Raw genomic sequence first — 26,690 nt, 5'->3', positions numbered from 1 at the left:
TCGTCTATCATGCAGCTGATGCACAAGATCATGGGATCTGCCCTTCTTGGTCTGTATTACATCTACCTCGAGACACTGTATGTTAGCCAACACATATTGCCACAGCACTAGCTCTTGTATATGAAAAAACAAAATAAGTTGTGAGTTTCGTGTTCAAAATTGTCAGAAAGGATTTAAGCCACATTAGATTCATTATATGCTAGTATCGTGTAAGGGAACATTTTCTCTGCCTTTTGCCGTACCATAGGAAAACTCTTAATTCCGTATATCTATATTCGCAGAGCAGCCTGATATTGACCATGATGAGGGTATCCCCCCTAACTTTTCGTTCCACCAAAGACGACGTTTCTTAACATTAACCCGTGCACAAACTTTAGAATCTCGCGCCCCAAAAGAATTAAATGCAGATAACTTCCAAACGTTCTGATATTTAATCATTCAAAAGCAGCTGCAACCCCAACGCCAAGGCTATGCGGTAAATGAATGATTACCGACGCATATTTGTTCATTTGTGCGCCGGTTCAAAGAGCCTCGATAAGTATGCAGAACAAGACCCGATATTCCTTCTCTCTGCTTTTATGCAAAGAACAAATAGTAACTGCACTAGGCAGCTTGTTTCAAGTTGGTGATCCAAGTAGTAGAGGCCCGGCTCTATCTAAAAGGCGACTTTGCCTCCATTGAGACGAAGAGGTACTGGGCCGAGTGGCCCGTGAGTGGGAAGTATCCCTTCATCAGATGATATGGAAGATAAAGAAGATAGCGAACTGAAGCCCATGTGGCCTTTGCCAAAACCGCCGTTGCGGCCCATGGAGATACCTGGGTTAGCCATGAGAGCGTCCGCTCGGTCAAAAACATTCCCATGGAACGCTGCTGCGAAGGAACTGTTGGAGGGCGTAGTAGGAACTGTAGCCTGCATTGCAGGCCCCAGGGCGGCACTCTGTGGTGTGATGGGAACTGATGTAGGTGACATGCCGCGAGGGTATGACTGTCCGTTCATAGTGCCGGAAGGGTGGAACAGAAAGTGCCAAGGCGATTTGTAGATGATGTTGCTTGTCTCTTTGATACTTTGTTGAATGGGTCGCAAACGTGCCCGAGTATCGGGGGGGAGTGGCACGCTATTAGGCCCATACTTGATCTGAGAAATCATGTCCGCCCACGAGTGACTGAAATTACTGCAGAGACTCCAGAAACTTGCCTGCGTCCGAACGCCTGGCTCCTTCAACTTGATCTTAGACAGCCTGTTCTTGAGAATCTCTGTCTGCTGGATGACCTGACTACACATAGCAATCAATCCTTTCCAGTGCTGGAGAACACCTTCAGGAGTCCGCTGGTACATGGCATTTCGTAAGCCACCAGCCAGCTGGGCGTTGAAGTTGGGCAGTGTACCCATGACAAGATCAGTAGATCTTTGCAGAGCCAGGAAAATCCGCTCAAACTGTCGATCCTCTTCTGTAAACTCGGATGACATCCCGCGACTACCAATTGAGGAGAAGGATTCTCCTGATCGAGGAGTGGCCGAGGTAAGAGTAGCAGTGCGCCCATTGCCATTAAGATATGCTGCAGAAAGAGGTGTGGGCACTGGAACGTCGGTGGTAACACGCAGATTAACCGGATGGTGAACCAAAGTACCGTTGCGGTTGCGAGCCCCATTGGATCTGCTGATAGTGGGAGTTGCAGATGGTTCTCGCGCATGTGATCTGGCAGTGCGCTCGCCAGTTGAACCACCCTTGGGTCCGCCTTGTCGACGAACATCGGCAGCACTGACAGATGACAAAGTGACGCGCAGTTCCATGATACTGTTGTATAGGGACATGAGCAGACTTCGAATATATCGAGCATCTCCAAAATCCACGAATGTACCAATGTTGTCGGCCAAAAGTGTGCAAACATGGCCATAGGCGCTGACCAGAGTCTGGCATGCCCTGTGCACGTTTTCGTTTTCTCGTTGGGAATGATCATAAGGCTCGGCTGACGCGTGTTCATGTTTCTGTAGCTCCTGCTCCAATTCTTCAACATGCGAGTTGGTGTTGTAGAACACTATTTCTAGACTGGATCGCTTGGCTGAGCCGTCACTTGTCAAGCCCATTAGCGCCTGGATCATGGGATGAATCTGGAAGACTGAGTAGAGGATTCCCTTGGCAGTCTCAATGACTGGGTCAAATATCTTTGACTCCCTGCGTCGTTCAGGGAGGATTGAAAGACGCCTCACGTATATCGGGCGTGCGAGGTAGGGTTCTGTTGGTGTCGCCGGACTCTTGGTTGATGCTTGATTTCCTTGCATAGCAGAACCGTGACTCAAACCACGATAATGGCTAAAGCGGTTGTTGGCCTGCATCTCGTCAAGCGTGCCGAGGTCGGAAGGCTTTCTTGAGACTATTCCCATGCGCCTGCTGCGACCATCTGATCTTTCTGCTCGGAGCAGGCTTTCAGAGTTGCTGCGAACACGTTCATTGACATTGCCGATTGTCAATGGCATAACACCAGGTCTTCGAAAAGCGGTGTTTTGCTGCGAAAGTCCTCGATAATGTGATCTTGACGGTATCGGAGGTGCTCGTGACCCAATATTGGGAGAACGAATATCAGGCAAATCGGCGCCCTGGACCTTGACAGGAAAGCGCCCACTAGCCACTCTCTTCAAGGGAAACCGGGGGGTTTCCGCACCCTCGCTCGATTCATCTCCGGTGTTGTCAGATTCGGATCGGCCATTAATGGTATATTGCTTCAGGTATCGCTTGATCTGCAAAGTAACTGCCACCTCCGTCACTTCGTTGTCCTTTTGAATACCTTCGTGTGGAGGGCTCGCCGCCTGCACTTGAATTGCGTCTCGTGGTGGAAAGCTGATAGGGTTTCCTTCAAACTTGATCACCTGCAATGATCCCATGTCGGCAATGCATACGGGTAGCTCTCGTATTTGGTTTTTGGGTATAGATAGTACTTTCAATGAAGAGAGTCTTGCAATATCTGCTGGAAGAATTCGAAGTTGGTTCCGGCCGAGGTCAAGGATTTCCAAAGATGTCAGGTCACACAACTAGTCAAGATGTTAGATGTTACTTAAATCCAGGGGGAGGGGGATGTACAGGCATAGGGAATTCCTTGATCTGATTACCCCGGATGTTGAGGTATCGTAGTGATGTGCATTCGGAAAAGCGAGCAGGCAAACTCGTCAGTTGGTTATGAGACAATGCCAGTCTGGAGACCGTATAAGTATCGGCATCTGGCCGTGTGTTTGAGGACGAGTTTTTGGAAGCTGAACGTTCCAATTCGCCCTTCACAATATCGACAACTTCATCTGGCAGTTTCTGGATGCCTTTACGACTTAGGTCGATAGTGACTCCGGTACGGAGTCCTGTGCTGACGGCACCAGCTTCTGCGGCTTGACTTTCGCTTTCGATTGCATTTTGCATAGCCTCGCGCGCGAGATTGGTAACCTGGGCTGCCGACATGCTAGTGGTTGAAAGAGATGAGCTGGATGGGACGCTGCGCAGGTTAGGAATAGGAGGAGGCGGCGGAGGGCCGTTGGATGTGGCAGCTGAGTTTGGGACTGGACGGCGTCCAGATGTGTGGTTTTCGGGCAAGCTTCTGGGAATTGAAGCCTGTGATGCAGAACCGACGGACGAACCGGCAAGTCGGTCTGGCCGCTCCATGGCGAACGGTTCAAGTATGAGGAATGCGCAGCTCAAGTAGGAAACGTGGGGATGGCGCGCCGGTGGAGTAACCGATCGAATCGAGGGGGTGGCAGTTGGAATCTGAATGACGGTATGTCGATGCTTGAAGGATAAGACGTTTCAGAAGCCCCTCTGTTGCTGTGTCTGCGGTTGTCTTTTAATCAAAACGCAGGCGCAAACGGGGGACCGTTTGTCTCAGCGGGAGCCAAGCCTCGGGTCGTTATTTCTAGTGTTTAGGCCAATCAAGGCGGTGTGGGCGACGAGTTCGATATGATCATGATTGTAAATTCAGTCAAGGCCAGAAGGCGGCGCGACGTTCAGGGTTTGGCCCGTTGTATTGAGGTGAGAGTGCGTGCGGATAGGGATCAAGGTGGAGCGTATTGCGTCGTCGGGCTTGAAGCTTGATTATAAGAACGGCGATACCAAAGAGATCTGTTGAGTCAAAACAATCCAGTGATAGGATTTGTACAGAAATGTTGAAAGAGGAATGCTGCGGGAAGGGCCGTGGATGAGGTGATGCAGATTCGGGAGGCGATGAGGTCGGATTGAAATGCCGTGTTTGGTAAAGTTCAGCACCAGGAGCCGAGCAGGATGGAGAGGTAAGGGTGGTGAAAATAACTGGGATGACCCCCGTTGATTATCCCCTAGACCTTGGCTCTGCTCTGCTCTGGTTCTGGAAGTTATCAAAAAGTCAAACAAAACAAGAATCAAGCTGGGTCCAACAAAGGGAGAGAGAGAGAGAATGTCAGGAGCTCGCTCGGTTACTCGAGCTGCACGTTTCAACCTAAAGCTGCTGATGTAGCCAATGAATTTGAGGTATCATTACTCAAAAAAGAATTCTTGGCAAGAGCATACCTAAACATTAGGGAGATAGTCAGGTACAGAACAATATTTCTTGCCTCCTTGTCTCTGAATTTCTTTTCTCCAACCGCCCCTGACAGTAGTCTGAAGGCAAGTAGTCCCCCATGTCTCATGGAAGCTTGGATAGGGGATAGCGTATCAGATAGGGGTAAACTTGCGTCCTACCATGGATGAAAGTGTTTTGGTCAGCAGAGGCTGGGGAGGCTAGCAGGCCAGACATGCACTGGAACTGCTGGACTTTCAGTGGAAGTGTGGGGCAAACACAGAGCCAACAGATCCATGGTTGGGTCATCCATCTCCTGCTCCAGCTCCGCCGTAAAGTGAAACACAGTGCGGGGCTGCTGATTGAACCTCCTCTGTGGCCTCACCCCAGAAACCTTTTTCATCACTAATAAACACGTTTCTACATGCCTATTTGGGCTCCGAGTGGTTGCGGTTCAGCCACTGACGCACAGTATGAGCAGAAGAGCGGGATGCAGATGAAATGGAGAGAAGCTAACGTTGGAACCCATGCTCACCGGTGGGAGGGATCAGGCTTACTTACTCCTAAGTTGTCTGTCGAGACAAGAATCAGTTACATGCCAGCCAAGCGATGGAATATGATACATAAGCCAACTAACTATTATCTCCTAGACTCGACTCACTTGAGCTTTTAGATGCATGATACGAGACGAAGCGAAGGGCGAATGTCAGAACATAGAATCTGGCACGATTTCGACAGGCTCAGGTGCGAGGGACGAGGGGTAATGACAACCTATGAAACGTCAAAGTCTCCATCAACAATCATCAACGATCGTATTCTGTATGTAGGAGGGCGGCCGAGTGATTTGTCTGGCTGTGCTGTCTCTAGAGTTTGAAACCCTGTCCAAGTCTACAGCGAGTAATGCAAGGTACGCAGTACTAAGCTAAGAGGTATGTAGAAAACAACAAAAGCTGTTCTTTTTCCAATATATCCTGTCATTTACGTTACATCACATTATTGCCCAACGAAGAGGGTAATTAGCCATCCTGGGCCATGGATTTGTTTCATTCAATTGCATCTTCTTTCGAAACCTCGCTGGAGTACAGTAGCAATAAACCACGTGACCTTGAACTCTCCATCGCTTTTATTGTAACATTCTTTGTTGATAGCATTCTTCCTTGAACCCTGCCTGGTCTGGACCTAAAATGCAACACGGATACTGCGCACTGATCAAGACAGTTGGTTGCTGATCCGGTGGACTGTCTCCGAGTAAACGATCCAGCTGCCAAATGTAGAAAAAGATCCTCACAAAACAACAGTAAAACTTCCGATGCGACTCTGTATGTCAAAAGAAGCTTGCATTAACACAAACACAGACTATAACACTAACAGTAAAAAACTGTGCCAATCACCATTACTAAGTTGCCGGCAAAACGGTTCACCCTTGTCATAGCCACAACTCCGGTGTACTACCAGCCAATCTTCTGTCACATGTTTGCTTCGCTGCGACTGTCGTGAATCATTCGCGAGCTTCACACAGCAGGCATCATGCCTCCTCTAAAAAGAAGCAACTCGTGCACAGACATTGGGTTCACTCTCCGACGACAATTCCATAAGGACGATTTCAGGTGAGCCGCAGATCAAACAATACAATTCTTTTCATCTTTCAGATCTAACAAACTGGTCTTCACAGGCCTCATCAACGTGAAATTATAGAAGCTGCTCTAGATGGCTACGATGTATACGTTCAAGCTGCCACATCGTTTGGCAAGAGTTTGTGCTTTCAGCTGCCAGCAGTTATTGATCAAGGCAGTAAGTGACCATATATCTAGAATATTTTCATCCTCTAACCATATTTCAGTTACCATAGTTGTTTCTCCCCTTCTCAGCTTGATGGTATGAGAGAGGGCCCCATTATCGCTAAGACAAGCTCTAACTCCCCTCTCAGATCAACCAAGTTAAGGCACTCAAAGCTTCTGGTATTGAAGCCAGTTCTTACAACAGCCTGACTCCTTACCCTGACAAAGTTCGCATCGAACGTGATCTTGAAAGTGGTCACCCAAGACTGAGACTACTCTATGTCACACCAGAGCTGTGCTCTTCCCCACGCTTCCGTGAACGTCTGCAGCTAGTTTACAAGCAAAAGGAACTCGCTCGAGTAGCAATTGACGAAGCTCACTGCATATCAGAATGGGGTCACGACTTTCGAAAAGACTTCAGTCGTCTGTCATGGTTCCGAGATACCTTCCCAGATGTGCCAATCATGTGTCTCACTGCAACTGCAAATCCGCAGGTTCGCCAGGACGTACTCTCTATACTAAAGCTTGATCAAACCCCCGAGAAAACGAAACAATTCTTGATGAACCCCCAGCGCAAGAACCTACATTTGGAAATCCGATACACCAAAGACGAAGAAGACAACCGTCTCAACGACTTTCTTCGGTGGATTAAAAGCGTCTATGCGCGACGCGACGGCAGTGAAAGGAGAGCGGAGCTCGATCAAGTAAACGAACGTGTTGACAACGTCCCAGGCATTATCTATACAATATCTAGGGATGAATGCGAATCTCTTGCTGCCGCTCTTCGCGCAGAAGGGATCGGAGCGAAACCATTCCATGCCAGACTTCCCAAGGACGTCAAAGAAGAGACACTATCCCGCTGGATAAATAATGAGGTCGGCTACGATATTATTGTTGCTACCACAGCTTTCGGTATGGGCATTGACAAGGATAATGTGCGTTTTGTTGTTCACTGGCGAATCCCAAAATCTTTTGAAGGCTATTACCAAGAAGCTGGTCGTGCAGGTCGAGACGGCAACGCGAGCTACTGCTTCCTGTACTACAGCCGAGAGGACCTGGAGCGAGTGACTCGACTGATCAGGTCAGACTCAAAGGAGGAGACGAACCAAATCGCCAGACTCAAAAGCCTCCAGGCTCTGGCTCAATATTGTGAAGATACCGACAAGTGTCGGCATGCTACTATATGCAAATATTTTGGCGAAACAAGTATACCGGACTGCGACTTTGCTTGTGACTGGCACAAGGATCCGCATGAGCTGGAAACGAGGTTCATGAGAGGATTGGCAAGCGAGGAGTGGGTGAGCACGCAGGCGCAGCAAGGCACTTATGATATCCCGGGGACTTATGATGCGTATTATGATGAACAATGATACAAGTGTTTCGAGTACTCCTCTTCGACAACTACATTTGAGTTTAATCTCGTCGTGATGCTTTCAGTCAATATCAATCCATGACTGGCCAATTGCCGTCTCTCCCAACTGTTGGAAACCCCAGGAGGTCGGAAATATCCCACTCCATGATATTGTTCTGACACGAGCTGTTAGAAACGCCAAGTATTGTATGTTGGTAAGGTTACTTACATCGAAAAACATGTCTGGGCCGAAAAAGTTGGTGTTCAAGTTGTCTGAGGTCACCATAAGCTCGTTGGGTTCCATCGTCGCTTGAAATCCACGCATCATCACTACACAGTCGCGCAAAGTTGAAGTTACGGTCTCGTATACAGCCGGTTTGACTGGACGTCCAGCTTCTAAGGCCCGAATATGTGCAAGATGAGCATTCGAGAACAGAAGTCTCTTGAGACTCAGGTTGCCTCGGGCTATGAGACGGCGAAGCTGTTTGCTTATCTCTTCCAGGACCTGAATCAGAGGTGCACGTGCAGCCCTCGCCATTTCTTTAAGAATTTTAGACTCATGATCTGGTGTCGACTCGTCCTGCAGCTCACTTATGATCTCCAGTGCCAGGATGAGCATGGCATCGAAGCTCAACGCACATTTGAATAGACCACGTCCGACAAAGGACAACCGAGACATGTCGTCCCATACCCGCATGGGCAAGTCCAAGTCAACGCCGTTACTTCCAGATGCAATGATAAGAGCCGTCTCAACGCAGAGTTTACGGGAGAGATAAAATTGAGGATCAGTTCTCGCTTGGAGCATAAAGTCGCGGTGAAGAAATAGTATGAACCGACGCAAGTGAATATCTATCAGCTTGCGATGAAACTCATTAGCCTTGAGACTTGATCCGTGTCCGAGATTTGCCTGGCTTTGATTGACTGAGTGGAAAAAGGCAGCCACGTCCCTGCACTCCGCACGTAGTTGTGTTCCCATTGATATTGCCTTTTCATGCGTCTTCTCCTGGCGAATGTCGTTTAAGAAGCGTACGATTCCTACACGCAACGACAGGGACTTTGAAAGGATTATTTGTAAATACGAGTCCGTAAAGGTGTCCATGGATTTTGGCGTCTGGGGAGAGTTAGACTCGAGGTCTGAATCGTTGAAGTTTGATGGAGTAGGAGCATCAAAGTCTTCCTCGGAAAGGTGCAGTGGTAGACCAAGATCCAAGCATGACTGCACAGCCAACTCCAAGGATGTGGCCCATAATCGAGCACGAAACTCTTTTTGGAAGAGCGATAGGCCTGAGAACAGCTTGGGGTCACGGTGAAGACCCATGGTACAAGCAGCGCGTAACAAGGAGCCAGCCGAGAGCCATGATGTTGCTCCGCGGCAGTTGAAGGTTGCTTGACGAGCAAGGATCAGTAGACAAAACACCTGAAATCCATCGAGGTTATATGTTGTCTTTTCGTTTGGACCTGTAAGCCACCATTGGGCATTCTGAATCCACGACTGTGCAGGCCGCCAAAGGTGACTAATCTCGACGTCACTGTCGAACTGCACAAAGGTGGTGCCGATAGCCATGATTAATGTCAGCCTGACCATCGAAACAGTCGGTAGCGAAGACGATTGTTCGCTTTCCCAAAGTCTATCGTATTCCTTCCGGAAAGAAGGGACGTGGATAATACGGTACAGAGGTTCAAATGTACGGAGGTAACAAGCGACAAGTTCATCGCAAACCGCCTTGGCAGGGAGAGTACCACGCAAGTCCTGGATTGGCTGTTCAAGGTTGGATGAGCACTGCTTCTTGAGGCCAAAACGTATACCGCGAGCTTCTTTCAAGACATCGTAGAAGTCTGACTTGGCGTCCTCCCATGATGGCTCGACCTCGACTGGATGAAATGTCCCTGAGACAGGAAACTCCAACAGCGTTAGATTTGTACATGAATAGAGCTGAAAGCGGTAACCTCACCTTTTCTGCAGTATGAAGCCAATGTGTTTGGCCAAAAAGCTTGGTCTTTTCTGGTACGTGACGGAGTCTTGGTATAAAGGGTAGAATAGAAGTCGAAGATGAAGATGTAGATACTTGAGGCGATAAAACACTTTGAGAGGCATGGTTTTCACGATTTAATACGAGCGCGTTGTTATTGTCGGGTTTTGATGATCGAGATATTTGATCTTGAGCCGTGGTGTTAGTCCGATTCTGCGGTGTCGCGATAGCCTCATCCCGCGTAAGTCGCGTCTCAGTCGCCAGTGAGGCCCGTGTCTCGTGAGCTGCTTCAACGGGACTTCCATCGCGATAGGAGCATTGTATCGGCACCCTGGCCCGGACACAGCCATTACATGGTTGGCCCAAACTACATCGGATTTTGCGACGGCGACATTGTTCACAGGACCGCGCGGGTCGCCTTCTACGACGTTTGAGCGACGGGGGAGATCTTCCAGTGGAGGATATTACCGATGATTCCCGTGGAGACCGTGGCATAGTGTTTGATGTTTAGATGTTGGGGAATATAATAGAGAGAAAATGTCAGGTAAGTGAGTAGAGTAAAGATGTAAAGCGGGTCAGCATTGATGGCGTATTGTTATTATTATTATTTTAAAAATGCAGAAACCAACAACTAGTATTTAGAGAACTCAGTACGTTTAATCATATTGGAAGAAGAAAAGAATCAACTTTGACCATAGGATTAATTCATCATCATTGTTCTAGCCCCCCGTTTCCCGGTATATCGAGTCATACAGTAGCGACGAGTGCTAAAAAACACTAAATTCAGGGCAGAACCACTGTGATGGAGAAGACGAGAAAGATTTCGCTGCAGGAACGGACCAATTTGCAATTTATATGTTGTAGCCTGAGCTTAAATGTGAAGGTTTGGTCCACCGAAAAAGAAGAAGAAATTTTAATATAAGATAATGCCTCCTGAAGATATGATCAATATTGTCTTTTCAATGAAGTTATTACCTCTTTCATGTAAACTTTGAGCCAGGACTTTGCGTTACCCGTGCTGTAGAGGTGTAGCGGCTGGGTTACCTAAAGTACAGAAGCAACATCAAGCATTAGCATCCAGGATAACCAGAACATGAATCTTTAGCTCGACTAATTGATTAGTAGTTACTAACTGCTTGGGACGGCCAAAAACTATTCTGAAATTCCTGTCTAGCCTCGGGGGTTATTCGTATTGGCTAAAATGCAATAGGTCTGGATTGATATCGAAGCCGGCATCCGTCAAGTATTACGATGGCGTATCAAATATCGTGATCTCTTGGCCACTGAAACCATTGGTCGCTATAGATGTTGTAGAAAGATTCTGATGATTGTTTCACAAGCACTGTAACACGGATTCTTTCAGACAAAACGGGACATAAACGGCAAGGAGCCGTTGATAGAACCAAATCATTGGTGATACAATATCTTAGTAATTGCTCTTCTGTACTACCAGGACGAACCTCTTCATTATTCAACTTCCAATAGTTCCAAGTCAGCTCCATCATATTGCAGCCTTTGTTATATTATGGACCTATCGAACACTTCCTTCTACGGAAGTTTCAGTCCGAAGACGATATTGCTCTAGATATAGATCCTGGTAAAGTCTCAATGGTCGTATGCTCAACGAGTTCTCTCAAGATTCTACACATTACTGCCGGGGAGGGAAATGTATGACGATTCGATCCAAAACCGAATCGAAGAGTACCATGACGAATAGACGATAATCAGCTAGAGTGGCTTGCTACACGAAGACATCAAAGACCAAATATACACTCCTACGGAATAAGCCTTCTGAAGAATATTGATGAAGCTTGATCAGGTCTATAGGCTCGACATTAGAGTGACAAAAGAGGAGCTGATCAGATGAACATAACGCGTAGTTGATGCTCTACAATATGGTAAACAAGAGACAAAGCAGGCAGTAGCGGCGACTCAAAGAAGACAGGATGCCAATACCCAGACTCAGATACATCCTATTGTAAAAGGCAATTAAACATCCACCCTAAGCACCCTATGCATGGATGAAAGAGAAACAGAACATCTATGCTACTAGCCTTATGAATAATCAATAGTCTAGGCTCGTTGCATATACGAGTCTTTAGTGGCTGAGTCTACGAATACTATATCGTTAGAACTACCAGGTTCCAGTCCTGTTGGCTCTTTTCAAGGCCATGAGGCTACCAGCCAGGGTGGTACTGACTTCCTGAACTTGAGTATAACAATTATCTAGCTTGAACTCGGATCTCGGATGTGGGTGGTGGTGGTGTGGATAATGCTGGTTCGCGAGAGAACCTGACAAACTCACTACCATCGGACCGTCTGTGAATTCTTACCAATTCACTCTAATAATAATGATTTGCTGGTTAAGAGGCTTTGTGTTCCGATGGATCATCGTCAGATCGTCGCCTCACCCGACGGCAACATAGTTGGGGCTTTGGGACGTCAGGGGCGAAATCCCAACTTATGTCTTGTTTAGGACTACGGACTCGAATATCACGAATATGCGAAGACAGATACGAGGGGTGAACTAGAAACTGAGATATCAGCTGTAATCAAGACTCGGATTATCTATAAAAATGGCCTCAATCCTCTTCAATGCTTCTAATATTATCCTCATCAAACAAGTTCCTTAGCACACTCTCACTCGTTACCACACTTTCGTTACAGAATCTACTTCGCTTTCCTTCTTCTTCCAATCAACATGAAACTTTACCAAGTCACCGCCGTCCTGGCCTTCATCGCCACTGGTGTCCTTGCGACTCCTTCTGGCTACGACAAGGACAACAAGTCCCCTGAGAAGCACGGTGATGACAACTATCCTGGGAAGAAGGGAGGTGATGACTATCGCCCTGGCAAGGGATATGGCAATGATGATGATGATGATGAAGAATATGGACCTGGAGGTAAAGGATACAACGGCAAGAAGTACGAATGGGACATTGAACGTTGTGACTGGTGCCCCTACAATCCCAAGAGCTGGAACGGATACGAACCCAAGGGTCGTGGCTACAAGCGTCCCTGCCCCGAAGACAAGAAGAAGTGCCAGAAGTACGCCTACGACTACTCTAAGGCCAATTACTCGGGGTACTTCAGTGAGTTCCAGAAGTGCTCCAAGGGCGACGACTACAAGGTCACTGGCAAGGTCGGTGCCTGCAGTGGTTACGGCCAGGCCCAATGCCTGATTGTCCAGTACGAGGACTGGGAGAAGTGGTCTGACAAGATCGCATATCTCGGCCTCTACTCGTACAAGAAGGAGGGCCTCAAGGACAAGAAGTACCTTAACTTCAACAAGTACTGCAAGAAGAACAAGTGCGTTGTTCCTGTCGAGAAGGTCCCCGGTTACCCCAAGTTCAAGGATAGTGTGTGGGTTGGAATCGACGATGACCAGTGCCGTGAGGACTACAAGAAGGGCGACAAGAAGGGCGACAAGAAGCACGACTACGATTACAAGAAGGGCGGAAAGGGTGACGACTATGATTCCAAGAAGGGCCGCGACGGCGATGACTACGATGATGACGAGGTTGAGGAGTACAAGAAGGGCGGAAAGGTCTATCCTCGTGGTCGATTCGAAGAGGTCAAGTATCTCAAGCTCAACATTGAGGTCAAGTACTCCAAGAAGTGCGCCGAGTTCTGCTGCTGCGCTTAGGGAACATCGAAGTCATCGAAGTCATAGAAGTGAGGGACGATGAGAGAAGCGAGGGATATTTTACAGATGTGGCGGTCTCTGGTCACTTTTCAATTCAATGGCAGAACAGCACTTGGGTTCTTCTGCCTGGCGAAGCCTGGTCTCCAACAACATACGGATCACCAGCGACGGATATGGTGGTTCGTAAGAAACATTTGGATTTGGTATTTGGCCTGTGTCATAATGCCAGTCTAAAACCAAAGGGAGCTATGTGCTGTGCATTAGACATAAATAGCATTCATTCATCCCAACCCCCAAAACGCCAGACAAGACAAAAGTTTCTATGCTTGTATCTTTTCTTCATACAACAAGGTTTGCAGCAACAAATTCCTATCAGACAGAGTTAGTAAGGGGAGATCAACTTGGACACTGGGGTAATTGAAACACTTACAGGAAATTCCTTTTGCAGCGCGTTGGTGACGTTTTCTACTTCTTCTGCCAGACTTTGGACATTGGAGTCCCATGTTCGCATTTCTTTGCCAACGGTAACTTCGGCTCGTCCACTGCCCTTTTCTCCAGACGCCTCGCCTCCCTCAAAGTACACAATACCGTCGAGCTGGTCCATTCGACCTACTAGTCGACCTTGTTCGATCATACGTGCTGTAGTCTCCTCCGCCTTATCTGCATCCAGTCCCAACAGTGACCCCAAGGCTTCGAATCTGATGTTGCTGTAAAGCCGCGATGCACCAAGAAGGTTATGCTCAACAACGGCTTTGGCGAGTACTGTTGACCCATCTGAAGTCTTCGCCAGCTGATGTGGTTGCAATCCCTCGGCAAACTTGTCCACTTCCTCGGGAGACAAAAGTCGATCAAGAAACATCTTTTCCAAAATACCGAATTCTTCTAGCTGAGACGAACGATCATCCTTATAAAGGCGGCCTAATGTACGATTTCTCATGGGACCTGCAGGGGCCAAAACGCCGCACTTGATAGCCATGCTGAGAGTATGCACACGATCGTCCTCATCAATAGCGGGGAAGAAGCTAATTTCGTGATATCGTTGAGATGCAGACAAGAAGTCACGCTGAGCATCAAGAATACGTGCTTGCGAGAGCTTGAAGTGGAGGTTTAATTCCTGGTCGGCGACTGAATGCATGATGTTTTTGAGCTTGTTGATATACATCTCGGCGGCTGTAGAGTCGTCTACTTCGAGGTAGTTTCGTACGATTCGGACCCATGTTCGAGCCTTTTCCTCATCGGTGATCTTGCGCTGGGAACTGTCAAGGGGAATATCGGCCAAAGTTTTGGCTGCGTCGAGGAAATCCTCGTTTTTCTCGTGGGCGGTAGCAATGAGCTCTCGGAGTGTGGCACCAGCGTCGACGAAGGATGAAGAAGAAGGCTGGGCGGCAATTGTGTCTAGCGTGCGGTTTCCGACCCCAATCCACAGGTCCTGGTTCTGTATCTCTCGAAGTGTTGCAATGAAAGACGAGAGAATGGTTCGGGTGGCCACGACGCCAAGCGCCTGGCCGAAGAAAGAGTCGACAATAGCATTGAGGTCGTCGGCGGTGGGTGGAGGCGAGAGGTCCTTGATGCTTGGGATGAACTGTTCGTAGACAGGGCCCTTTTCTCCGGAAGCAGACTCTGCTTTCGATATAGCACTCGCGACTTCAGGGTTAGGCGCCATTGTTGTTTCGTGATGATGTTAATGGGGAGAGCGGGAGGTGGAAGTGGAGGTTAAAGAGGCAGCAGCCTAGAAGCTCGTAAAGAGGTTGAGGCTCAGGCGTCAGTGTGGAGGGGCAGAGGGGCAAGCAGGGGTCAGCTCTAGTGGGGTATAATCTAGGTACGGGCTAGGTATGGATACCTAGGTAGCTTAACAACCGAGACCTTGAGCTTAGGTTGGATATAAAGAGTAAATAGGTTGCTAAAGCACCGCCTACAAGCTTTAGCTGACCTAGTAATCCTCGTTTCCTATAGGCTTTATCTACCAGGTATGTACTTGTCTCCCGACCTCCAACGGCTATATTCACTGGACCTAGGATCGATGGAAACACAACACCTATAGTACTGACAAAGTTCATTGTTAAGCCATCGTGGTCCATCCTATGATCACGTCAAAAACACCCCTGGCTCATGAAACAGTACAAGTTTACTTTTATCATTGGTTATAAATCCTCGAGTCTACCTATGCTACTTATAAACAGAAAGGCTCAACTTGTAACGACCGCCACACCCAAAGCAATGAATGCTAATATCCAAAGCATCCCGCGCCTCAACGCCAAACCCAATTCAACCATCAATTTGCATGCAAGTTCTATACCGTCTCCTGTCTATTTGTTCACCCAGAGCAAAGTTCGGAGTGAGTCGAATTCGTTGCAGTCCTTATAGATATATGTCATGCTGCTTCTCAAGCTCGACTGTAGATCCTCGGGGTGGTAGCGGAAGACCAGCATGACCATAGCCCACGACAGCGAGGCAAATGCTGGCCAGGCGTAGTGGTTGATGGTGCTGTGGAGAGGCTCGGACGACACAACTGGTAAACCAGCGCCAGGCTTGACAGCGATGCGTGCGAGGGCGAGCATGACACGCGCAAACACGTAGATGACGATCTGTTGGTTGACCGATGAGATCTTTCCTGTGCGCTTCGATCGACCGCCAAAGACAAAGTAACCGCCGACAAGACCGCCTACAAAAGAGTCGTATGTTCCTATACATATAGTCAGAATCTAATACTCGTTCCAAACAGCGACTTTTGGCGACGATGACGTACCTTCCTTTCCAGGCTCTGCGCCAAAGTATTTGAGCGCCAACATGGTCAGCTTATAAATGGTAGCGAAGCGCGCCAAGTTGGTCGCATGATGTCTCGTCGCCCGAAGGACTAATTTGACCTTTTCTCGGAATCTGAGTTCGTCACACGTTAGCTTGCTGTCGGTAGGTTCCACGGGCAAGAGGTTGAGCATACGTTCCGGAGCGGAAGAGAAAGACCATCCTGTTGTAACGAGATTAGCGATTATTTGGTTGTCAACAAGGTTTTTAGTCACTTACACCAGCGCATGAGGAAACCGCACCTTGGTTCCGTAAATGATACCATTGCGCGCCGTCTTAACTAGCGATAATAGATCATGGTATTGCGGGTTCTTGACAATCTCCTCAAGCGTATTCTACCCAGAACCAGTCAGCGCAAACTCAGTCGCGTGTCGCGAGACAACGAGGACATACCTTCAACACCTCCAATGAAGATTGCATTGCCATTTTATCTTTTAAGCCTCGGCGAAAGGAACGTAGATGGTCGGGGCGGTCGTAGGGTCAGGAGTCGATTGGTGTCGCAAAGCGCTGTACTCTCAAGGCATCGACCGTCGTCGCCTGGTTCTGGAGGTCGGGTTTAGGGTGTAGATGAGTCGTATTGGAGCATGGGTTAAGCACTGGAAAATATCGATAAAGTTTGTAGATTCATAGGTTTTGAAGACGAGTCGAGGCGCCCCCAGAGTACTCTAACTTATTCGCATGGATTAATGTCACCTGGGCTAGATCTGAGCCTCGGATGTTTGAGCTGGCTCGGCTTCTGTCCATTGCGGAGAAGACGACATGTCCCCACTAGGGAATGGACTACAGGGCCCAGTCGCCTATGACGCAGGGTAATTCATAATTCCCATCCACTGAAGGACGTCGGTTTCTGGAGAAGAGTCAGCACAACCTAGGAATTTCACATGTAAACCGATTGAAGTTTAGCCAAGATCTGGGGAAATCTTACCCAAGTTGCATTCACGTGGGTTGGATGGGTTGAGAGGGTACGTATATCTGATTTCCAAAAATCTATTGCAATTCTAAAGCTTCAACCCAATCCCTTATGCAAATGAATCCATCTCCAAGTACCCATATCTCTGATATGTAGTAAATGCCAAACTCCACGCTATCCATGAGCTCTCCACTTTGACCTCGGTAAAACTGTAACCGTGAGGCTCTGCTATGCAAAACTACCACCAACGAACCCTTTGGTTCATTAGCACCATCGTTCATGAGGTTCTCTCCATTTAACTCCGAGAATATCAAAGATTCTTCGTTCGTCTCGTCCCTCGATTAGTTCTCCCTCTGTAATCTTTACCCTCTGTGGGCCTCGCATGACATCCTTGTATAGACCGCGCTGGTTCAATCTCATTCCTTTCTTGGAAGCCAACAAACGCATACTGCGGTTGAAGATATCATTGCCAGTGAAGTACAGCAAAGCGGCACCTCTTTCTGATTCAGGCACAAGCAAGAAATCAATGCGCCGCCAAACAGGTTTATAGTCATCGTCGCTGAAGCCGTTGATCCTGGGGAGCACGCAGCAGCCATGCCACTTACTCCCGTCACTAGCAGACCGAGATGATGCTAGTCGTGCCACGAGAAATCCTTCAGTCTCGAGGCGCTGAACAAGGCTGTCGAGGAAAGGCCGCAGATCAGATGAGGACTCTGTATTTGACTTTGTGATAATGAAGTCAATGTCACCAGATGATTTTGCTCCTCTTCGGTAGCTGCCTCCAATAATGAGCTCCACCTCTGGATCGATATGCTGCGCGGCTCTCTTTACAACAATACCTAGAGCCTCGATCTCATGCCGAGGAATTCTGGTATTGAGGTCGTTGTAGTGATCAATGCCTAACGACTGGTTTGGCGAGAGTTTGGCTTTGGCTTTCAAGTCTTCCAATGTTCGGAACCCTTGTGCCAGCCACTGTTGAGCCTGGCTGTTTCCAACACCGTAGATGCCCAGAAATAGTTGTAGTGCCTCGTCCATTGGCTCCTTTTGGGCATACTCAAGTCGCTGTAGCCTATCGGTTGTAACAATTTCCTCAATCTTTTGCGCCAGGCGAGCTCCCACGTTAGGTAGCCGTTGCGCCTCTTCAGCAGACGTGATCTTGGTCTCTTGGCGCTTCAGAGTGCTGATGGCTTTTCTGTATGCAGTTGTTCGCCAGTGGTCGTTGATACGGTTGTAGTAATCGGCCATCTTTTGTAGGACCTCGATTGTACGGGCATTAGGATTCCCCGCTTTAGCGTCCTTTGCCCCAGCTGAGTTGCATGAAAACCGATCCTCGAATGTGATGAATTTACCGCTTGATCTCGTCTTCCTTCTCGGCTTACGCGCCCTGGCAATTTCGTCTTCTGAGCCTGAAAGACATTGATTTTCTGATTCCGTATCTCCAATGTCTGTGACAGCTTGAGCGTCTTCATCATCTGCGTCCAATGGGAGGTCCTTATACTCCGTCATTATCTCGATGTATTCAGATAGCTCATCTTTATGGTTGTCTTCCTTGCTAAGTTGCTTGACACCTCCGGCGTCTTGTAGGGCTGACAAGGAAGTGTTCCGAGAATGAGTCGCACTGCCTCCATTACTTCCAGGACGAGAAGAGGCCATGTCTTGGAGGTTAAGTATCACCGGCTGCGAATCTGTAGGGGCAGGAGTCTCGGGGATCTGACTAGGATGAGCCGGCTCTTCACTCCTATCCGGAGTACCTTGTGGAAGTACGTGGTCCCACCGCCTAGAGTTTCTCTCAAGAGGCTTGAGTGGTAGGGAATAGACTGACTCTAGAGGACTGAGTGGAATGACTGAAGACTCGTTTTCAGTGGTTACGGGCTGGCCTATTAGATGGTACTTTTTTTGGTTGCAATTAAGAAGGGTCTTGAACTGGACGCAGTCGATAAAATATTCATCATTGACCACTTTGGGCGGAAGATTCCTGTTGGTTCCCTTCAATATACTCTCCAATTCATTGTACTTGATATGCTTCTCCACCACAATGTGAGTCGCAATGCTCGGTGCTCGCACCCACGTCGCACCGTATTCGCGCGCTTTCGTGATGCGCAATCTTCGAACCAGAGCGATATCATCATCAGGAACGTAGAAGAAGGTAATGCCCTTCAAGATTTGCTCGCTCTCTGGTCGGGGTTTGAGCACAGGCTCGCGCTTCCTTTTCTTCGTTGTCAAGCTTGGTGAAGGAGACTGACCGATCACTTGGCCGAGACTTCTTCCGGGAGCAACGAGGGGTGAAGAACCGCTTCTGTGTAGAATTCTTTGCATTTGGCGAGCAGTATCGGGTATAGGTGTATCATCAACCAGAATAGCTCCATCACTGCGCCGATTCAAGAGCGTGCTGGGTTTGCTCGTCTGGCCCATAGCTGTCATTGGCGTTCCCTTGATAATCTTTGCAGCTTGAGCAGGCGCTGGCGTTGGAGCCGAGGTGACTCTCCTAGGCGTCACTCTTGGCTGTTGTGGTTCATCATTGACGATATCCGGCACAGGGGGCTCTTTCGCCTGAGGATTAGGGGTTGGTTGTGGTTGTTGTTTTGATTTGGTGGCAAAGAATTTGCGACATTGTTGCCTTTCGTGATACTCTTCCGCATCAAACTCATCATCACTATCACTATCAAGTATCTGGAGTCGTTTAAAAAATGCCTCCTTCTTCTCTAGCGAGGCCATCATGAAGTGTTTATGTTGTTCAGGATGGATAGTGTTTTGTGAAGAATCGCGCGATGGAGTTGTCCTCAAGGCCAAGAAATTCTTATATGTGCTTACAGCCTGAATTAAAAGTCATGCGAGCAGTAAGACAGGTGAACGGAATAGACAATCGGATTGTTGATTCATATATGGACAAAGGGGATTTTTGTTCACGTTGCGGCCAAAACCAACCAAGACCTTATTGCTGGTTGAAGATTCAAGACTGTGTCTAATTGGCTTCCATCATATGCAAACCACTATGTATAAGCTACCAGGCTTCAACACTAAATTGGGTAAAAGACCCGCAAATAAGTCAAGGTTTGTTTATGAGCGTGAGCATCATGGAACAAACGTGCTAATTCTTGATGTTAATTTATTTATACAATGCTAACTTTTGTTTTATTTTTTGTGTTTTGAGTTTACACAATAAAGAAACTCCATAATATACTATACAGCCAAACAATCCTACAAAAATGGTTGAAGAACCAGGGTATCTAAAACTCAATAATCCCAAACCATGGCGCCGTTAGATGCGTATAAATTGACTCGACAAATGCTCCTTTCACGCTGCTGTTGTTTCAAGTATTAAGCTTCCTCTTTCGTTGTGTGAAGTGTTCCAAGATATGACCTCACTGAGGGAATGCTACAGGAGCATGGGCGGGCTGGCCACCAAACATGCGAGCATCGATCATGGGGATATGGTTCTTCTCGTAGTGTTGGAACGCCGTAGGATCAGCTGAGTATCGGCTTCCAGACTCGTTGTCCATGTCGCTGACAACTTCTCGGGTAAGCTCGACATAATCGTAGGCAAACTCTCCAATCTCGGCGTCGTCGATACCCTGAATTTCAGCCTCCCCGTCGACACGTAGGCGTAATCCTGGAATAAGGTTCATAAGGAAAAGAATAAGGCATGTGACGGTAAAAGAGTACAGGCCTCCGCAGACCGAGTCGGCAAGCTGATAACCCATCTGTGCCCAGTGATGCTCAACCCATCCACCCTTAATGCGAGAGTAACCGTCGAGAGCAGCGATAGTCGGGCTGGCGAAGAAGGCGGTGCAAATATTGCCAATGAGACCGCCGACACCGTGGACAGCGAAAATATCGAGGGCGTCGTCGATTCCGAGAAGGAACTTAACCTTGGTAGCATAGTTCGAGCCGGCAGCACCAAGGGCACCAAAGATAACAGCGGCCCAAGGAGGGACGTAGCCTAAGATTTGTTAGAACATTATGTTGAACAGAAGGGTATGGTGAATGTACCAGAGCCAGGGGTGATGCAGACAAGACCAGCAACAACGCCAGAACAGAAGCCAACAGTGGAGAACTTCCTCTCAAGGCGATAGTCCAAAAGACACCAGGTGATTCCGCCGACACAAGCAGCTAGGTTAGTTACGAGAGCTGCCATGACACCGCGGAGGTTAGCTGAAAGGGCGGAGCCAGCATTGAAACCAAACCACCCAACCCATAGGAAGACGGTTCCAGTCACGATATGAGTAGCATTGTGTGGGCGGTAGTTGAGCTCGTGGGTTCCATGACCACTACGCTTGCCCAGCATCATGGAGTAAGCCAGAGCAGCGCTCCCTGAAGCAATGTGCACCGGGGTACCTCCGGCAAAGTCCAGGCCGCCCATCTTGTTGGACCAACCATTAGGGTTCCAAGTCCAACATGCGATGGGGTCGTAGACGATGGTGGCCCACACGAAGATGAAGATGATGCAGGGGAGCATTCGGCCACGCTCGGCGACGGCGCCAGTAGCGAGAGCGACGGTCAGGGCAGAAAACATGCCCTGATACACAGCAAACATCATGTCCGGGAGATGCGCCGAGCCCACCGAAGGTCGAGCCAAGACATCGCGGAATCCAAAGTTGGCCAGATCACCGATGAAGGGACCAGCCGTATGAGAAAATGTAAGCGAGAAGCCCCAGAAGAACCATTGAAAGGTTGTTACTGCGGCGCTCATTACTGAGAGCCATATCAGCGATAGAGCCGATTTGCGACGAGCGAGTCCTGAATAGAAGAAGCTACAGGGAATTGTTAGTATGAGCTAATAAAACAGCGGATAAGAGCGCCAAAGGACTTACCCGACGCCAGGAATCATTAATAATACTAGAGCAGTGGCTGAGAGCATCCACGCGATATCTCCAGCCTGTGTTGTTGCGGGCGCAAAAGGTCAGCTTGCGGGCGTTGAAAGATATGGAGCCCCACTGGGCAGTTTGACTGTGTCTGGTCTGGTCTTACTGTTTCTCACTCACAGCTTCTCATGGGAAGAGAAAATTGTGAGTATAAGAGAGACAGAAGAGACAGATCAAGGGAATGGTTCAAGATGAAGACCAATACAGAGGATGATGTGCTTGGTGATAGAGCAGAGAGTAGACTTACCTCGTACCAGTCATTGACATTCATATCGAGTGGATTTGCACCTATTGCTCCTGTACCGTTATACTTGAGGTTGGTTGCTCCTCTGGCGTCACCGTCGCCTCCCATGGCCGCGACGTGATTTCTGGCTTGGGAGGAGTGATATACAAATAGAAATGCCAAAGTTGAAGGATTAAACAGCGACAGGGAAGTCAAGGTCGAGACTGGCGAGGTTGCACGACGTGAGAGTGACATGCTGGGCAGAGTCGGCGGAAAGAGAAAGGGAGAGACAGGTCAAATAGAGCGAGAGGTCAGAGATAAGAGATTCGCAGGGGGTGCTACTCGATGCGATTGGGTCCTCGATTATTTTGGTGTTGAGAGAGTCCCAATTGTGAGTGTGAGTGTGAGAAGCAGAGAGGCTTGTCTGGTCTTGTCACTGAGATTTTGGTAAAAAGGGCGCGATTCCGGTTCAGGCGGCCGAGCAGGCAGTGAGACGGGGGGTACAGAGATAAGAGATCCCTGAAAAGAATGCTCCTACAGTTGGCCAGTAACGGGCAGTACTGTACTGTGAGAAAGCCTAATGAGCTTGGCTGATGTAGTATATGGTTCCTAAGAAACACCCCCTAGAGGCTGATTGTTTTAAGAAAGTAGGGTGAAGGAGTCTAGAGATAAGACAAGTCAGGTCAGGTTAAGTCAAGTCAAGTCAAGACGCGAAGAAAAGGGTCCAGTCAGTTCAGTTTAAAGATCCTGGTACTGTCGTAACGTTTTTTAGGGCGATACAATTGAACCAGATAGAACTTGCACTAGTTGATAGAATAACACAAACTAAACCGCCATCAAAAAGGGCACTGTTATTCTGTCAAGTTCCAGTGGGGGTTCCCCGGACTAACAAACCAGTCCAGCACAGTGAACAGACGCTTGTCAATTTGCGGTAACCTCAACTAAGAATTGCCACTTTCACTTCCCTTCACTCTCACCACAATACTTCCTCATAAACAGGCGTCGCCCGCACGAAGTGACAGGAATTCAACTTGCGCGCGCTGCTTCCCTCTTAACCCAGATTCATTCATGACACGCCATCTTAAGTTGTCTGCTACCTACCTTGGTAGCATCTACTATCCCCAGTTCTGCTAGTCCTGGACACGATCCCAAGCCCCCGGTATGCAGGAACAACTCTTGGAGTACAGATGCATATCAAATCTTGCTCTACAGGTATCCGCTATCATCTCGCTTCACTATCCCACAGTGCTTCAGGTAAAAGTCAAGACAAATGGCCGAGAGACTCTTCTGTAATGCTGCCTTGTCTGCCACGATAACCCCAAATATTGGTACTGATAAGACCTGCACATACCCCAGATCCTTCATGTTTCCTTTGGGCCGGATGCCCCTGAATGCTTACATGACATTGTGTAGATCCCATGGGGCTTTGGTATTGCTCCAACCAGCCAAACGCCCAGCCTCTTTGACAGCCAACTTGATACAATACCTAGTTAGTGTTTATGATAGTCGACGACTCATGTGTTCACCAATATTTGATCAGTTATCCTATTGCTCTCGCCCTCAGCTTCATTCTGAAAGCAGCTCTCAACCTCTCATTCATATCTTGGTACAAAAAGAAAAGAGAGAATGCTACCAATTCCGAGTCAGACATGACGAAACCACTTGCGGCCAGCCTCACCCAGGGTCTGTCTGTTGTCTGATAAGGACTTCCACCTTGATTGGCCATGCCAAGGTGTGGGGGGACATCCATGATCCAGCCTCAGCTTCAATAGACCAACGGTGACTCGACTCTCGGTGACCACAAACATCAATGCGTCTGCATCTGCGCCTGGAGCTTTCTTTCTTTCTTTCCTTCCTTCCTTCCTAATAGTATACTGGATCGGCAGTTTCAGTGATACATGATAATACTCGTACCACTCAACTTTCAATTGCTTTTTCCTCGTTGGATGTGATATGATATTCGATATCTAGTCCCATGACATACGGTTAGAGGCGATGTTGGGCTCATTTGCTTCCGTCAAAGCGATGTGTGATAATCATCTCCGCGGTCAGAACAGTAATATCTTGTACCGGATTTGTGTCAAGATATGCTTCGAGACCCATGATAGTCTATCATCGCACTGCCCCTTCCCAAATGAAATGAAGTCGACACATCAAAGCCCAACAGCAGATTGCACCTCATCGAGGATGAACCAAGAGTCAGCATGATACTGTTGATAACGAAGATGAAATTAGTAATGTGGAATCATTACGTTGTAGCGACTTAATCTCAAGAAACAAAATGGGCAGTGTACTACTCTCAGCTCATGTACCCCTTTTCGTATGTAGTCAAGCTGAACATTGCTGTCACTCAGCAGTACAATATACTTGCAAAAGGTTATATTTCTATAACTAATTGAAAGTTATCTTCGCTGAATAAGCTTGCTATCCGAGACTTATTTCTATTTTCATTTATACTAGTTTAGTTTGCAGTGCTGTGTCACCTAAACCAAAGATAGTTCATTGTCTTGATGCACATAAATATGTTGCAAGAAGACAAGGGGCAGCATGAAAGTTCCAATACCCCGATAGCATGACAACGCCTGTTAAAAGACTTAGCTAGGAGCGTGTGTCAACCTCTGAGTTTTAGGGTGGAAAAAAAGAATCAACTAGGGCTGTATTCTCAAACGACGGAAATCGAGTTACTAGTTTTATTTATTACGCTGAATGTCCAGTTCTCTGATCTATTGCAGAGTTGCAACTACAACTTGGACGGTGCCTCGCATGTGTGCAACCCGCAAAGCTGGGCTAGAGTATATTCGCTCAATTCAAGATCCGCCTCATGCTTTTCCGTGTGTGCTCCTGGTCTAATCCATCCGCAGCATTCAATTCACCGTGTCTTGCCTACATTTGACAGTGCCTGTAGTAAAAGAGCGATGATGTAGGGAAAGATAAGATAGGTTGTCACGACGAATAGCTTGTGGGAGTACCGCGTGTACTAAAGGGGTCTCTGCATAAGCTCCCGTCTTCTCGCATACCATACAGGCGAGATATAGAAGGCGATGGAATAGGTGGTCTGGGTATTCTTATATCAGCCAGACGTCTTCTAAGGTGCCCTTCAAACTTACCGTCTCAGCAACATCGATCAGTGGTCCAAGTGCCGAGATACGAACGAGCATGTCGAATACACCGAGGTTGTCGCTTGTCAACCACAACGCAGGCCAGCAAACCCAGTGGCCGATCTTGATGTAAAACATACATTCGATCAATCCTCCGATTGAGCAGAGACCAATGGCTCCCATCACTGCGGATTTCCATGGGCCTGGACCTTCGTCGCAAAATACACAACAGTAGGTAAACATTCCAAGACCACAAGCCTCAATATCCCGCCGCTGTGAGGGCGAAAAACGATTGTGTCAGCAGGTGTATAATGTTTGAGCTGGATAGTAGAAACTTACAGAACACCTCAGCGGCTCCAGAGTGCCTAAAATCATGAAGGTTATCAAGACTCGCGCCACCATCTGGTCGTAATCCCCTCCCGGGCTCTGTTCAAGTCCAGGTAGTTTCTCACGAGTGAAAAGAAGTATGAGGCTGAGGAAGTACAATTCTTCTAGATGATGCTCAACAAAGTAGCCCACGGCTCGCCTGATTAACCGCTCCCAGCTTATAGGAGGGGTCTTCTGAAGTCTTTTCCTAGAGATTTTGTTCAGGTCCAGCTGTACTGGTGTTCTATTCCCGTTGGATCTCGCATTTCCGTTTTGGTTCTGGTTCTTCTTGTTCTGGTTCGAGGTGTTCCTATTCTGGTTGGAACTGTTTCCATTTTGCCTACGAGCCTTTCTTTGAGCTCTGGCCAATCTCTTCCTCGCATTTTTAATATTTCCATTGCCGTTGGCTTTGCTATTGGCGTTGCCGTTGGTGGCTGGCTCTACAATGGACTCCTTTTCTGATTTATCTGGCTGCGCTGAAGTGTTAAGACCGCTGGATTTCGCTTCCTGCTCGGTCCTCTGTTTGGCGTCTTCAAGTAATTTCATTGTCCAGCGCGAAAGGAAATATAACACGAGACCGACGATGGGAAACTCAAGATCGTTGAGAATATCAGATATGAGTCCACGATCGGTGAGAATCTTTCGGAGCGCGGCTAGGGGGAGTGTCGAGAACGACACCACCCAATAAAGGATGTGATGCCTAAGAGATATCATCGTGGCCAACAAGAATTAATACAAGAGGTCGTGATGGTAATGTTGACTGAGAAATGCGAGAGTAGTGAATGTGCATACATTGCAAGAAACAAAATATTGATTCGTTCAGAAAAGTACACAAACGACAAAGAAAAGGTGCATAGGATAGCAACTTCCAAATGCGTTTAGTGATAGCCTCAATAGCAGGTGCACGCGAGAGGGGCCAAACAAACGGCAGAAATTGATTTAGTTTCTACCTGCCCATTGTACTTGACATCACATGGGCATAGCAAACGATTGATCAAAGTGCGTAATGCGCACTAGTGTGCAGTTTCCAACAGTACCTAATTTATATTCAGACACAAGAATGAGACTATTGTGTGGAGGTTGTATACAAATGCTTGAGTTTATGAAATGATGCCTATTGCGTCCTTTGAGATTGAAATAACTCTTAGATGGTTCGCTATTGTCTTAGTCACAGA

General features: G+C 47.9%; 9 protein-coding genes across 9 annotated transcripts; 2 read left to right on the top strand and 7 right to left on the bottom strand.

Moving 5' to 3' along the window:
- Positions 1–655: 655 nt before the first annotated feature.
- FSST1_003441 (RAM signaling pathway protein-domain-containing protein) lies at positions 656–3,644 on the bottom strand (the record flags this gene model as incomplete). The annotated part of the gene is made up of 2 exons (XM_083229523.1): positions 656–3,028; positions 3,078–3,644. The coding sequence occupies 2 exons, from the start codon at positions 3,642–3,644 to the stop codon at positions 656–658; spliced, it is 2,940 nt and encodes a 979-aa protein (XP_083086871.1).
- Positions 3,645–6,036: 2,392 nt separating this feature from the next.
- FSST1_003440 (P-loop containing nucleoside triphosphate hydrolase protein) lies at positions 6,037–7,657 on the top strand (the record flags this gene model as incomplete). Its single annotated transcript, XM_083229522.1, has 4 exons — positions 6,037–6,116; positions 6,182–6,300; positions 6,350–6,384; positions 6,437–7,657. 4 exons carry the CDS (start codon positions 6,037–6,039, stop codon positions 7,655–7,657), a joined length of 1,455 nt encoding a protein of 484 aa, XP_083086870.1.
- A 73-nt stretch (positions 7,658–7,730) lies between these two features.
- On the bottom strand, positions 7,731–10,103 carry FSST1_003439 (transcription factor domain-containing protein; the record flags this gene model as incomplete). Its single annotated transcript, XM_083229521.1, has 3 exons — positions 7,731–7,814; positions 7,868–9,538; positions 9,591–10,103. The coding sequence occupies 3 exons, from the start codon at positions 10,101–10,103 to the stop codon at positions 7,731–7,733; spliced, it is 2,268 nt and encodes a 755-aa protein (XP_083086869.1).
- Positions 10,104–12,309: 2,206 nt separating this feature from the next.
- On the top strand, positions 12,310–13,254 carry FSST1_003438 (uncharacterized protein; the record flags this gene model as incomplete). Its single annotated transcript, XM_083229519.1, has 1 exon — positions 12,310–13,254. One exon carries the CDS (start codon positions 12,310–12,312, stop codon positions 13,252–13,254), a length of 945 nt encoding a protein of 314 aa, XP_083086868.1.
- Positions 13,255–13,593: 339 nt separating this feature from the next.
- On the bottom strand, positions 13,594–14,917 carry FSST1_003437 (PCI domain-containing protein; the record flags this gene model as incomplete). The annotated part of the gene is made up of 2 exons (XM_083229518.1): positions 13,594–13,623; positions 13,685–14,917. 2 exons carry the CDS (start codon positions 14,915–14,917, stop codon positions 13,594–13,596), a joined length of 1,263 nt encoding a protein of 420 aa, XP_083086867.1.
- Positions 14,918–15,560: 643 nt separating this feature from the next.
- FSST1_003436 (Tim17/Tim22/Tim23/Pmp24 family protein) lies at positions 15,561–16,482 on the bottom strand (the record flags this gene model as incomplete). The annotated part of the gene is made up of 5 exons (XM_083229517.1): positions 15,561–15,937; positions 16,001–16,131; positions 16,193–16,219; positions 16,276–16,391; positions 16,450–16,482. The coding sequence occupies 5 exons, from the start codon at positions 16,480–16,482 to the stop codon at positions 15,561–15,563; spliced, it is 684 nt and encodes a 227-aa protein (XP_083086866.1).
- A 748-nt stretch (positions 16,483–17,230) lies between these two features.
- FSST1_003435 (DNA-directed DNA polymerase IV) lies at positions 17,231–19,681 on the bottom strand (the record flags this gene model as incomplete). Its single annotated transcript, XM_083229516.1, has 1 exon — positions 17,231–19,681. The coding sequence occupies one exon, from the start codon at positions 19,679–19,681 to the stop codon at positions 17,231–17,233; it is 2,451 nt and encodes an 816-aa protein (XP_083086865.1).
- Positions 19,682–20,328: 647 nt separating this feature from the next.
- FSST1_003434 (ammonium transporter AmtB-like domain-containing protein) lies at positions 20,329–22,306 on the bottom strand (the record flags this gene model as incomplete). Its single annotated transcript, XM_083229515.1, has 4 exons — positions 20,329–20,906; positions 20,957–21,717; positions 21,778–21,842; positions 22,076–22,306. The coding sequence occupies 4 exons, from the start codon at positions 22,304–22,306 to the stop codon at positions 20,329–20,331; spliced, it is 1,635 nt and encodes a 544-aa protein (XP_083086864.1).
- A 2,722-nt stretch (positions 22,307–25,028) lies between these two features.
- FSST1_003433 (uncharacterized protein) lies at positions 25,029–26,229 on the bottom strand (the record flags this gene model as incomplete). The annotated part of the gene is made up of 3 exons (XM_083223862.1): positions 25,029–25,106; positions 25,159–25,422; positions 25,489–26,229. The coding sequence occupies 3 exons, from the start codon at positions 26,227–26,229 to the stop codon at positions 25,029–25,031; spliced, it is 1,083 nt and encodes a 360-aa protein (XP_083086863.1).
- Positions 26,230–26,690: the final 461 nt, after the last annotated feature.

Source organism: Fusarium sambucinum, chromosome I, assembly GCF_050947815.1.
Source record: "Fusarium sambucinum isolate potato_lamoka chromosome I, whole genome shotgun sequence".
Classification (NCBI taxonomy): Eukaryota; Fungi; Ascomycota; class Sordariomycetes; order Hypocreales; family Nectriaceae; genus Fusarium; species Fusarium sambucinum.
The sequence above is the reverse complement of the archived record's forward strand: the minus strand, read 5'-3'. Positions and strand labels throughout refer to the sequence as shown.